Source organism: Bufo gargarizans, unplaced genomic scaffold, assembly GCF_014858855.1.
Source record: "Bufo gargarizans isolate SCDJY-AF-19 unplaced genomic scaffold, ASM1485885v1 original_scaffold_1076_pilon, whole genome shotgun sequence".
Lineage (NCBI taxonomy): Eukaryota > Metazoa > Chordata > Amphibia > Anura > Bufonidae > Bufo > Bufo gargarizans.
This window is the reverse complement of record NW_025334225.1, coordinates 187,954-200,692: the sequence shown is the minus strand read 5'-3', so window position 1 is coordinate 200,692 and position 12,739 is coordinate 187,954. Positions and strand designations below refer to the sequence as shown.

Genomic DNA, 12,739 nt, shown 5'->3' with positions numbered 1-12,739 from the left:
TGGGTGTGATCTACTAAGAGCCTGGATCCTACGTCACAGGGGTTAACAGGGGTGACCTTTAAGTATGTTCAGTTCACATCCTTTTTGACAGCTTTCTCGTGACCTTACCAGACTCTGCAGGGCTGAGGGTTAAAAAAGAAAATCGGACATCATACAGTACAAGACGATCTCCTTCTAACAAAGCTAGAACCAGCCCTAGACCTCACATGGATCCAGAGATCTCCCCATTCATTGCTCTGCTAGATTTAGATCAAGCTGACAGCTCAGAGGGCGTGCACTTTCTCAGGGGGCGTATCCTTTCTGCTGCAGTTGTAGAAATTTTAATTACGAAATTGTTATAAAAAAAAAACATCGCCCTCCACCTCACCCACTTAGGTCCCTTTCACACAATCGAGTTTTCCGCGCGGGTGCAATGTGTGACGTGAACGCATAGCACCCGCACTGAATCCTGACCCATTCATTTCAATGGGTCTGTCTACATGAGAGTTTTTTTCATGCATCAGTTCTGCGTTGCGTGAAAAACGCAGCATGTTCTATATTCTGCGTTTTTCACGCAGCCCTGGCCCCATAGAGGGGAATGGGGCTTCAGTGAAAAACGCATTGCATCTGCTAATGGGTTCGGATGCGATGCGTTTTTCACTGATAGTTGCTAAGAGATGTTTGTAAACCTTCAGTATTTTATCACTCGTGAAAAACTCATCAAAACGCATTGTACTCGCGCGGAGAAAATTGAACTGAGCGCAATCACAGACAAAACTGATTGAACTTGCTTGCAAAATGGTGCAAGTTTCACTAAATGCACCCTGAATGCATCCGGACCTAATCTGTATCATTCGTGTGAAAGGGGCCTAATCCAACTTCTGTGATGGAAAAAAGTGGAACAGGTGATTCACAACTGAGCACCATATTTCTCAGTATACACATTGTATAAATCTGCTTCTCCTCTATTATAAAGCTGTTCGTGTTCGCCTATAGCCACCACTAGGGGGAGCTCAGTGCATTGGAATTTATATACTTACCATTGATCTCTTTGCACTGAGCTCTACCTAGTGGCCACTCCATGAAAAAAAGCATAGTTTTCTTGCCTGGAGAAGAGAAAGGAGTTCAATGTTGGACCTCCCTCCCCTGGGTCCCTTAGCAGTTGCGTGGTCTTCCTACATTAAAGTTACACCACTGCCTGTAAGGCCTCATGCACACGACAGTATTTTTTCACAGTCCGCAAAACGTTGTTCCGTGATCCGTGTCCGTTTTTGTTTCCGTGCATCTTCCTTGATTTTTGGAAGATCACCAGACATGAAGGAAATAGAAAAGAAATCTAAGTCAAGTTTGCCTTGCAAATGATAGGGGAAAAAAACGGATCACGGCCGCGGATGACAATCTTGTGTGCCTCCGTGTTTTTTCACTGACCCATTGACTTGAATGGGTCCGCAAACCCTTGTCCGTGAAAAAAAATATTTTTTTCACGGACTGGAAACACGGATCACGGACGCGGATGACAAACGGTGCATTTTCCGAATTTTCCACGGACCCATTGAAAGTCAATGGGTCCATAGAAAGTCATGGAAAACGGAACAACGGACACGGGACACAACAACGGTCGTGTGCATGAGGCCTAACTCACATGGATCCAGAGCTCTCCTGAATCCTTGCTGCAATTGATCTGCTCGATTTATTTTAGGCTGACAGTTTATAGGGTGTGTCCTTTAAGCTGCAGCTATCTCTCTATCACAGCTCAGGGGTGCATCCTTTCTGCTGCAGCTTTTTCCCCATCACAACTCAGGAGATGTACCCTTTATCAGTGGGCATGTCCTTTCTGCTGCAGCTCTCTCCTTGTAAGGGCTCATGCACACAAACTTTTTAATTTATTTTTTTCTGTGTCCGTTCAGTTTTTTTCTGGCCCAAACCAATCACTTCAATGGGGGTGCAAAAACACGGAAATGTGCATTCCGTGTCCGCATAGCTGTTCCGCAAAAAAATTGAATAGAAAATTACAGACAAAAATAGGACTGTTCTATCATGGTCCGGCCTTACCATTCCATTCCGCAAAGTGAGGAATGCACATGGCCGGTATTCGTGTTTTGCGGATCCTCAATTTACAAACTGCAAACCATCCAACGGTCGTGTGCATGAGCCCTAACTTTAAAGCTTCTAACAGCAGATATGGCTGGTGGCAGTTAAAGGATGGTTCTGAGCATGTGCGACCACCTCACTGAGGTGGACAGAGAAATAAGGAAAAGAACAAACAGCAGATGGTGCTATACATATAGATTTGATTGAATAACTCAGTGGCTCTATTCCATTTTTTATTATATGCAATTACAAACGTATTCAGATACAGATGCTGGTTTGAAAATTGTAGAATATTTTTTTTGTGTAAAAATCCCTTTTAATTAGGTTCTCCTGTTTAGATAATCCCTACTTGTTAGAAGGTTCATTAGACATTAACGGGATTTCCAGATTTTTTTTATATTGATGGCATATCCTCAGTGTAGGCCATCACTATCTGATCAGCAGGTGTCCGACAATTTAAACCCCCGGCAATCCGCTATTTCAGAGTCTCATCAGCTCCATAGATCCATAGATTAGTATGGAGTGGCAGTGCACATGCTACGGTCTTGCAGGTATTGAAGGGGATAGAGTGTCCCCTAGGTGAGCGATTGGTGGGGGACAGTGCCACTTTTAAACTCGTCTTGCACCTCCACCTCATGAACCACAGCTGACATATAGTTAGCATTTGATCCTCCTAAACTTGAGGAGATAAGAAGATAAACCACAGATCTTATCGAACCTTCATAACACTTTACACTCTGTATACAAAGACAGCTGAGGTGTGCGTTGTGAGCTGATATAGATTAAACTAAATAAAGATTATCAAGAACAAAAAGCAAAGGGAATGTGGTATCAGACTACACACAGGGTTTGTTTGTAGTCTGTTACCATGGAGACACACACAATTGTATACACAACCCTACTGAACAATGACATTAGCTGCAGAACTGCACAAAGCCTTTACGTAATCACACTGGGGACATCTGCTTTAAAGGGGTATTCCCATGACAAACATCTACAGCATATTCTCAGTCCCCTTGGATAAGGGGGCATCCCACCCCTGGGACCCGCATCTATGTCGTGAGTGGGGTTTCCTGATCCCCCTCCCTCATAAAGAGGTATTTTGCTACAAAAACCCTACCAAATGTAAAATAAGTGTATTTCTATGCAAACTCCCACCCACAGGTTGGATCATGCCAATTTCCAGCATCGTAGGTCCTAAGGAATGGGATGCTTATTTATAGTTCAGTTGAACTGAATCCTGCACTTTTTACACCAGCCTAGTAGGCTGACACGTTCTGTTCTGTAGACATCACTTTTCAGCATTCATCTCATTATCATCACAAGCAGGATTACACTGACAGGTAACGCTTATATGGAGCGATAACACATCATGGCTCCTAGTTATGTCTCATTCCGTAATGTCTTTCTTCCAGCTCCACCATGGACTGTCCTGACAACAATCTGCATCCGGACAAATTCTGCAGACAGAACTCCAGCACTGGACTGTCCCTTGACTTTGAGCCGAAGCAGGAGTACGTGTTTGTGGAAACATTGCAGGAGCGTTACAAGTGTGCAAGCTGCCATCTGGTTCTTCACAACCCTCATCAGACAGGATGTGGTCACCGGTTCTGTGAGAAATGCATTCTGCGCCTGAAGTGAGTGTCTGACACTGACATGTGTGAGTACAGTATGCAGCATAGTCACAGCTCTCTGGAGACCCAGGCACTGACCTGACAGGTAGTTTGGGTTGCAAACCCTGAGTGACGACCAGCTTTCCCCAGAGGGACTAGTATATAGCTTTATACTGTTATTCTTAGGTACACTATCACCCCCATCCTCCCAATGATAATTCTGTCTTACGGCTCTGCTGTGTTACAATACTTCAGAAAAAGATCCAGGAAGCTCAAGATGAAGAGGGTTATCATCGAGTGGGTCTTATAGATTAGATTCTTTTAGGCCCACTCATGATCACTGCACCCTGTAGTTCAGGCCCACTTATGATCACTGCACCTTATGGTTCAGGACCACTCCTGATCTATGCATCCCATGACTTAGGCCCACTCATGATCACTGCACCCTGTAGTTCAGGCCCACCCATGAGCCCTGCAAGGCCCACCCATGAGCCCTGCACCCTATGGTTCAGTCTGACTTATGATCACTTCACACTATGGTTCAATCCCACTCCTCATTACTGTACCCTATGATTCAGACCGACCCATGACCACTGCACCCAATGGTTCAGGGCCACTAATGATAACTACACCCTAAAGTCCTGCCTGCTTCATACTCACTTTCCCCTGTAGTTTCAGCCCTCTTGGCACTATGGTTGTAGCCACGTGTCGCCGTACCCTTAGTATATACTAAATAGCTGCTCCTGTTTATTGGGCTCGATTACTCTAAAGTCTACACAAAATGCAAATAATTCTAACATGGAAGTATAAAATACAAACATTTCAAAGTTGTAATCCTCTTCATAATGACAAACATGTACATTATTAGTATATTACCAGTAGTGTATATACTGTAGGTTGCATTGACCTAAGTAAACTTTTGAAAAATCTGATCGTCCCAGATCTGACCGGTGCCTGATCGTCCCTGATCTGACCGGTGCCTGATCGTCCCTGATCTGACCGGTGCCTGATCGTCCCAGATCTGACCGGTGCCTGATCGTCCCAGATCTGACCGGTGCCTGATCGTCCCAGATCTGACCGGTGCCTGATCGTCCCAGATCTGACCGGTGCCTGATCGTCCCAGATCTGACCGGTGCCTGATCGTCCCAGATCTGACCGGTGCCTGATCGTCCCAGATCTGACCGGTGCCTGATCGTCCCAGATCTGACCGGTGCCTGATCGTCCCAGATCTGACCGGTGCCTGATCGTCCCAGATCTGACCGGTGCCTGATCGTCCCTGATCTGACCGGTGCCTGATCGTCCCTGATCTGACCGGTGCCTGATCGTCCCAGATCTGACCGGTGCCTGATCGTCCCAGATCTGACCGGTGCCTGATCGTCCCAGATCTGACCGGTGCCTGATCGTCCCAGATCTGACCGGTGCCTGATCGTCCCAGATCTGACCGGTGCCTGATCGTCCCAGATCTGACCGGTGCCTGATCGTCCCAGATCTGAATGGTTGGGATAGGTTTTAGCTTGAGGTCTGTTGTCTTATATCTCTCAATATAATCAAATTCAATACAAATGTGACTTATATATATATTTTCTTTGATTTCTCTTTGCAGAGAATTGTATGAAATCCCTCAATGTCCAATAGACAAAGAAAATATTAAACAACAAGAGGTAAGAAATCTCTCTATAGTGCGCCGAACACCAGGATATTGCTGCCATGACTGTCCACTAATCCGCCACCCAACTGTCCAGAATTCAGTTTAATCTGGATTCCAACAATGGCAATGCCATTGAAAGTTATCGCACTTAGGCATGCTTTTCTCCCCCGTCACTGGCACTAAGGGCACATTCATACAGTGCTGGCACACCAAGGTGGCACTATTACACTGTGTGGGGCCACCAAGGGGGTTAAGCGGGATTGGACGTGTATAGAAAGGCATTGGGTGGGGTGAGAGGTGTGGCTTACAGTAAAATCTTACCGCTGATATTGTCATTCCTTGGACTTCTTACAAGTTGGGACGTATATTATCGTACTTACTATAAAAAAAAAAGTGTGAGAGTCGTCGCATTTCTCAGCAGTGAGCGTCAATTTCCTGGATGTAGGCCGATACTTTGGCCTGTGGTTTTTGCCTTTCAGAGTAATCTGTGTACGTGGGTTTACTAAGGTATATCTAGAAATCTAAAGTGGTTGATTTAAAGTACTTTCAAAAATTTTTGTTTTATGATAAATGTATACTAGATATAACACGTGTGTATCATACAGTAAAGGGCGGGGGAAGAAAGGAGGAGTCCAGCTAGAAAAATGGGAAATTTTTAACACAATGGACAGGCTTTGATGTAACCGATATTTCCTCTTTTTCTATTGACATACAGACCATGGTAAATATAGTTATCAGAGCATGGCTTCACCTTTGAACATGTTGCATTATAAGGCTACAGTCTAATAACCTTGTAACTACATCACATTATGTATCCTGTATTGATTCCAAGTTGCATCCTGTATCATACTCCAGAGCTGCACTCACTATTCTGCTGGTGCAGTCACTGTGTACATACATTACTGATCCTGAGTTACATCCTGCATTATGCTCCAGAGCTGCACTCACTATTCTGCTGGTGGAGGCATTATGTACATACATTACATTACTTATCCTGTACTGATCCTGAGTTACATCCTGTATTATACTCCAGAGCTGCACTCACTAGTCTGCTGGTGGAGTCATTGTGGACATACATTACATTACTTATCCTCTACTGATCCTGAGTTACATCCTGTATTATACTCCAGAGCTGCACTCACTATTCTGATGGTGGAGTCACTGTGGACATACATTACATTACTTATCCTGCACTGATCCTGAGTTATATCCTGTATTATACTCCAGAGCTGCACTCACTATTCTGCTGGTGGAGTCACTGTGGACATACATTACATTTCTTATCCTGCACTGATCCTGAGTTATATCCTGTATTATACTCCACAGCTGCACTCACTATTCTGCTGGTGCAGTCACTGTGTACATACATTACTTATCCTGTACTGCTCCTGAGTTACATCCTGTATTATACTCCAGAGCTGCACTCACTATTCTGCTGGTGCAGTCACTGTGGACATACATTACTTATCCTGTACTGATCCTGAGTTAAATGTTGGCTGGTGTGTCTGTCAACAATTTTGTTGACTGTTTCCAATGAGTTGCAGAATTGGGAATGCTACTCTGGAGTATCATATAGGCTCTAACAGTTGGTAAGGCAAGAAGTTGGTATTTTCAAAATTGCCTAAAGGAGTTATCCCATGATTGATCTTAAAAATGAAAATCAGTCATCATATAGTACATGATAATCTCTTTCTAACAAGGCTAGAACCAGCCCTGTACCTCACATGGTCCAGAGATCTCCCTGTTCATTCCTTCTACTAGATTTAAGTCAAGATGGCAGCTCAGGGGCGTGTCCTTTCTACTGCAGCTCTCTCTCTCCCTATCACAGCTCAGGGGCGTGTCCTTTCTACTGCAGCTCTCTCTCTCCCTATCACAGCTCAGGGGCGTGTCCTTTCTACTGCAGCTCTCTCTCTCCCTATCACAGCTCAGGAAGCAGTTGAAGGATGGAAATGAGAGTGTGTGTCCACCTCAGTGAATATTGTTCATGGGACAACCCCTTTATTTTCCTATATAGATTAATTGTCTATGTTAATTATAAAATGGTGACAGATCGTCCTGTCTGATTAATTACAATTCTTACACTTTGTCACCAAACTCTTAGTAGAACACTGAGCCCATTAATAAGATACAGTTGTGTTCAAAATTATTCAACCCCCAATGCTGTAAAGGGTTTTAGGGAATTTAGTGTACATTTGTAATTGTGTTCAGAATGAAATCTTACAAGGACTTTTTAAAGAACCAAATGCAACTAAAATGACATCAATTGTTTTTGTAATACAGTATTAAATGTTTTTTTTTGTGATTTCTTCATTGACACAATTATTCAACCCCTTAAAGACTACCACTCTTAAGAACAGAGGTTCATTCAAGTGTTTTCGATCAGGTATTGAAAACACCTATGGATGTCAAGGAGCAGCAATCAAGCATAATAAGCACCAATTAGGCAGATTTAAAAGGACTGTGATACTCAGCTCCTTCTAGACATTTACTGGTGTGTTTACAAACATGGTGAAGTCAAGAGAATGGTCCAGGAAGACAAGAGAAGAGGTGATTTCTCTTCACAGGAAGGGAAATGGCTATAAGAAGATTGCAAAGATGTTAAACATACCAACAGACACCATAGGAAGCATCATTCGCAAATTCAAGGCAAAGGGCACTGTTGAAACGCTACCTGGTCGTGGCAGAAAGAAGATGCTGACTTCGACTGCTGTGCGCTACCTGAAGCGCAAAGTGGAGAAAAGTCCCCGTGTGACTGCTGAGGAACTGAAAAAAGATTTCTCAGATGTGGGTCCTGAGGTTTCAGCTCAGACAATAAGGCGCACACTGCGTAATGAAGGCCTCCATGCCAGAACTCCCAGGAGCACCCCCTTGCTGTCTCCAAAGAATAAGAAGAGTCGACTGCAGTATGCCAAAAGTCATGTGGACAAACCACAAAAGTTTTGGGATAGTGTTCTGTGGACTGATGAAACCAAATTAGAACTGTTTGGGCCCATGGATCAACGCTATGTTTGGAGGAGGAAGAACAAGGCCTATGAAGAAAAGAACTACTGTGAAGCATGGCGGGGGGTCAATCATGCTTTGGGGCTGTTTTGCTTCTACAGGTACAGGGAAGCTTCAGCGTGTGCAAGGTACCATGAATTCTCTTCAGTACCAGGGGATATTGGATGAAAATGTGATGCAGTCCGTCACAAACCTGAGGCTTGGGAGACGTTGGACCTTTCAACAGGACAATGATCCCAAGCATACCTCCAAGTCCACTAGAGCATGGCTGCAGATTAAAGGCTGGAACATTTTGAAGTGGCCATCGCAGTCACCAGACCTAAATCCGATTGAGAACCTCTGGTGGGACTTAAAGAAAGCAGTTGCAGCGCGCAAGCCTAAGAATGTGACTGAACTGGAGGCTTTTGCCCATGAAGAATGGGCGAAGATACCCGTAGATCACTGCAAGACACTTGTGTCAAGCTATGCTTCACGTTTAAAAGCTGTTATAACTGGAAAAGGATGTTGTACTAAGTACTAAGATTGAATGTCACTTGGGGGTTGAATAAAACTGATAATGATGTGAGCACAGAAAAGACATTTGTGGTTATTTCATTATAAATATTATGTTATATTTGTCTGACTTACAAGGGCCTCTTTGATTTAATTGTAAACAAGATGACTGAAATGATCAAAATCAATGTCAAACTGGCCAAAACATTCAATTTCAGTGGGGGTTGAATAATTTTGAACACAACTGTATACCATATTTTTCGCCCTATAAGACACATCGGCCCATAAGACACACCTAGGTTTTAGAGGAGGACAATAACAAAATTTTTTTAATTAGACCTCTGCTCACAGCCGCAATGAGACCCCCAATGTTAATAAGACCCTTAAAGGGGTTGTCCGAGTTAGGAAAAAAAAAATATAGCACTGTAAATCTGATGGGCAGCAATATATAACTAAGCTAAGCAAGTTTTAGGCAAAAAACTATATATTTTGTCATTTCCCTGGTTCTCTTCTGTCCCTTTGTTTACCTGCAATAACAACAATCTCTGCCCCTCCCCCTGCTCTGCTAAGGGAGTAAATAAGTCTGCCCTGAGTGACATGTCTGCCTGCTGGGATACTCAGCAGCATGTTGTATGTGTAGGCCTACAAGTCCCAGCTGTACAATGACACTGCTGATACACACATGATCTTCCCCCTACCTGCAATGCTCTGCAGAACTTCTCTGTCAGCTCCTGTGCCCAGCATTTGTCTCCTCACTGCCTGCAGCTACTCATTAAAGCCTTCAGCCCTGAATCTGTGCACCTGAAGGGGTTAATGTTTTTCCTCAAGAATCCAGGGAGAGAGCAGACAGCAGCAGCAGCGGCAGTGCAGGGGGGCATTGCCAGCACAGTAACACAGTACATAAGGCCGAAAAAATACATTTGTCCATCCAGTTTGGCCTGTTATCCTGCAAGTTGATCCAGAGGAAGGCAAGATCCAGAGGAAGAGGATATGTGTACAGACACGTATCTGCTCTCTCAGGCTTGTGCACAAAACTTCATCAGAGCAGGGAGAGAAGCTGACATCACAGGTCATGTGACCCTCAGTGAAATCTGAGAAAACAGCAACTGGAGACAAAGTAAGTGAATTGTAAAGTCCTTACATTTTCCTAGTTAGAAACATACAAAGAACAAAAAATAAGGACAACCGCTTTAATCAGACCCCAATGTGAATGACCCCCAATCAGACCTCAGATAAGAGCCCCAATGTAAAAAAAGACCCCACATTCAGACCTCATATCATTTCATCAGCCCCCAGCCCCAGATCACATAAAACTCACATAAAAAAAAATCCACTTACGTCTCTTGCTCTGGACACCGCCGCTCCTCACCTCCAGCGCTCTCTCGTCTTTCGGCTGTGCTGTGACCCAACGCGCACAGCATGAGGTCACAGAGCCAGCACAGCCGACGGCAGAGGACCAGAAAGCGGTGAGTACAGAGCCCAGGGGAGCACTGCATTGACCACTTCCCGGTTATCCTGTACTAATGAGCGCTTCCACAATGGAAGCGCTTATTAGTATTCACCCCATAAGACGCAGGGGAAAGTGTGTCTTATGAGTTGCAAAAAATACGGTACATATCATTGACGGAGGGGGGGTTGATATACTTTTAAGGAGCCTTTTAAGTCTTCATCCACATTTTTTTTCACTGTGGATAATGAGCATTTGAAAGTCTGAAGCATGCCCATTTTCTGCTACATTTCCATGCTGCGTTCTCGTGTATTGTATTGTAGTTTAATGCAGACAGCAATGATACAATCTCTATGGCTGAGATAATAATCTGTGTGCATTCTACCATTTTCCTTACTTCCATTGCCCATTACGCTGTTGAGTGATTTTTCTCTGTGTCTAGTCCTCAACGTCACTGTAGATTGTGTATCTTCTTTTCTAGATCTTTAAAGACAATTGCTGTAAAAGGGAAGTCCTGAATCTACTAGTATATTGCCGAAATGCCCCCGACTGTGACGTGAAGGTAGCCCTGGGGAGGTTCCAGGTACATGGTTACATAAAGGGTATTTCCAGGACTGTAATATCCAGGCCTACTCAACGATCCGCTGTTTGGATGGGGTGCTACGCACTGGCTAGTGGCTGAGAATGCCCATTTAAAGGGGTTTTGTCATCTCGAGCACTGGGGGCATATCGCTAGGACATGCCACCAATGTCTCATAGGTGCAGCTCCCACCTCTGGAAATGAATGGAGGGCAGCCGCGCATGCGTAGTCCACTCTCCTTCACTTTGCCAGACCACATTTTAGAGGTAGCTGCAGGTGCCACCTCTCAGACATTTGTGGCGTATCCTAGAGATATGCCACCAATACTTGAGATGATACAACTCCTTTAAGTGAATGGATGTACCGTGTACTGAGCTTTGCCTGTTCTGGAGCACTTACCAATGTTACCAGTTGGGGGGTGTCCCTGCACAGTCTGACACTGCCAGCACTGATTAGATAGTGTCAGAATGTGCAGGGACATATCCCCAACTGGTAACACCCAGTTGGACCATTATTGCAGACTGCTGGAGGGTTGGCACAACATAGAGTTATAATAATAGATTCTTATGACACAGGGGGATACCAGTAATTACTAAAACAGACACATCCGCAGAGGTGAAGGGTCTTCTTTAAATGCGCCACCACTAGGGGTATTGGGCACACAAATCCTATCTGATTGGGCGCTGCTCTCTTTGCCTCTCAGGGTTATATGAAAGTTCAGGTCATCTGTCCACATAAGAGTTATAAATGAATGCTCCTTCCCTGACAGGATCATCTCGGGCAGTGTCTGTATGAAGAGATCATGTGCAGCAACCCCGGCTGCCACGACAAGGTGATCCGCAAAGACTTGGAGAGTCACCTGACGACACAGTGTGAGCTGAGAGACGAGACCTGCACCTACTGCAAGAAAAGCATGACCTCCATCGATCTGCAGGTACGATGACACCGGACACAGTCCCGTACAGGTTCCACCTCACTCCACTGCTTTTTGGCTGCTGTGATATCGTAAAAATTGGGATGTATAAATTCGATCTAGAACTTCTCCTTTTAAAGGGGGTGTGTCATCTGGCACCAGTGTCAGATAGGTGCTGGTTTTAGGGGTGGGACCCACATCTATCTCCAGAATGGGGCCCCCGAAGCGAAGGAGACCACACCGAAACAACATGCTCTCCGCTCACTTCTATGGTAGTTCTGAATATAGCCGTTCTATTTTCGGAAGGCCCATAGAAGTGAATGGAGAGTGCACTGCACATGCACGACCACCTCTTCATTCACTTTTATTGGACTGCCGGAAATAGCTGAGCCAGTGCTTGTCTACTTTTGGAACTCCCATAGAAGTAAATGGAGGGTGACCACGCTTGAGCGGGAGGTAACTCCTTCATTTTCAGGCTCGTTATATCTAACATTGGTGGCATATCTTAGCAAGACAACCCCTTTATATATATATATATATATGCAGTTTCACAGTGGCTTTTCCTTAAAGTGTTGTTACTGTATCTCTGTAGGATATAAACCATCGTCCCAGTTTACACTGATTATAATACATTATATTGTACTAGGGTTGTCAGCTCTGAGATGCGCATTTGATGAATTTCTGCAGAACAAGGCCGCCACTAGGGGGAGCAAACTGTAGACAGATCTCTGCATGCTTATTATAGAGAAGCTCCAGTGAAAAGCATAGATTATGGGTTTGCATCCACATGGCACTCATGATGATTGATGCCACTGCACATTTCTTGTATTGTTCTGAGCTATAAAATACCAGGCTGAATTAGGGGTGGGCGATATAAACAATATACGATATGAACGTTATAAATTCGGGCAACGATATAGATTTTGTCTATTTCACCATATCGCGATAGATGACCACGGAGCGGTAGTGAATTGAA

The 12,739-nt window shown here is 44.4% G+C and overlaps 1 protein-coding gene across 1 annotated transcript in view; it reads left to right on the top strand.

Annotated features, from left to right (window-relative positions):
- The window catches only part of TRAF5 (TNF receptor associated factor 5), a 51,260-nt gene that overhangs the window by 19,027 nt on the left and 19,494 nt on the right, over positions 1 to 12,739 (top strand). Inside the window, 4 exon segments of the mRNA XM_044273718.1 lie at positions 3,486 to 3,707; positions 5,287 to 5,344; positions 10,752 to 10,853; positions 11,620 to 11,784. Coding sequence (XP_044129653.1) covers positions 3,493 to 3,707; positions 5,287 to 5,344; positions 10,752 to 10,853; positions 11,620 to 11,784 — 540 coding nt within the window. The 5' untranslated portion in view covers positions 3,486 to 3,492.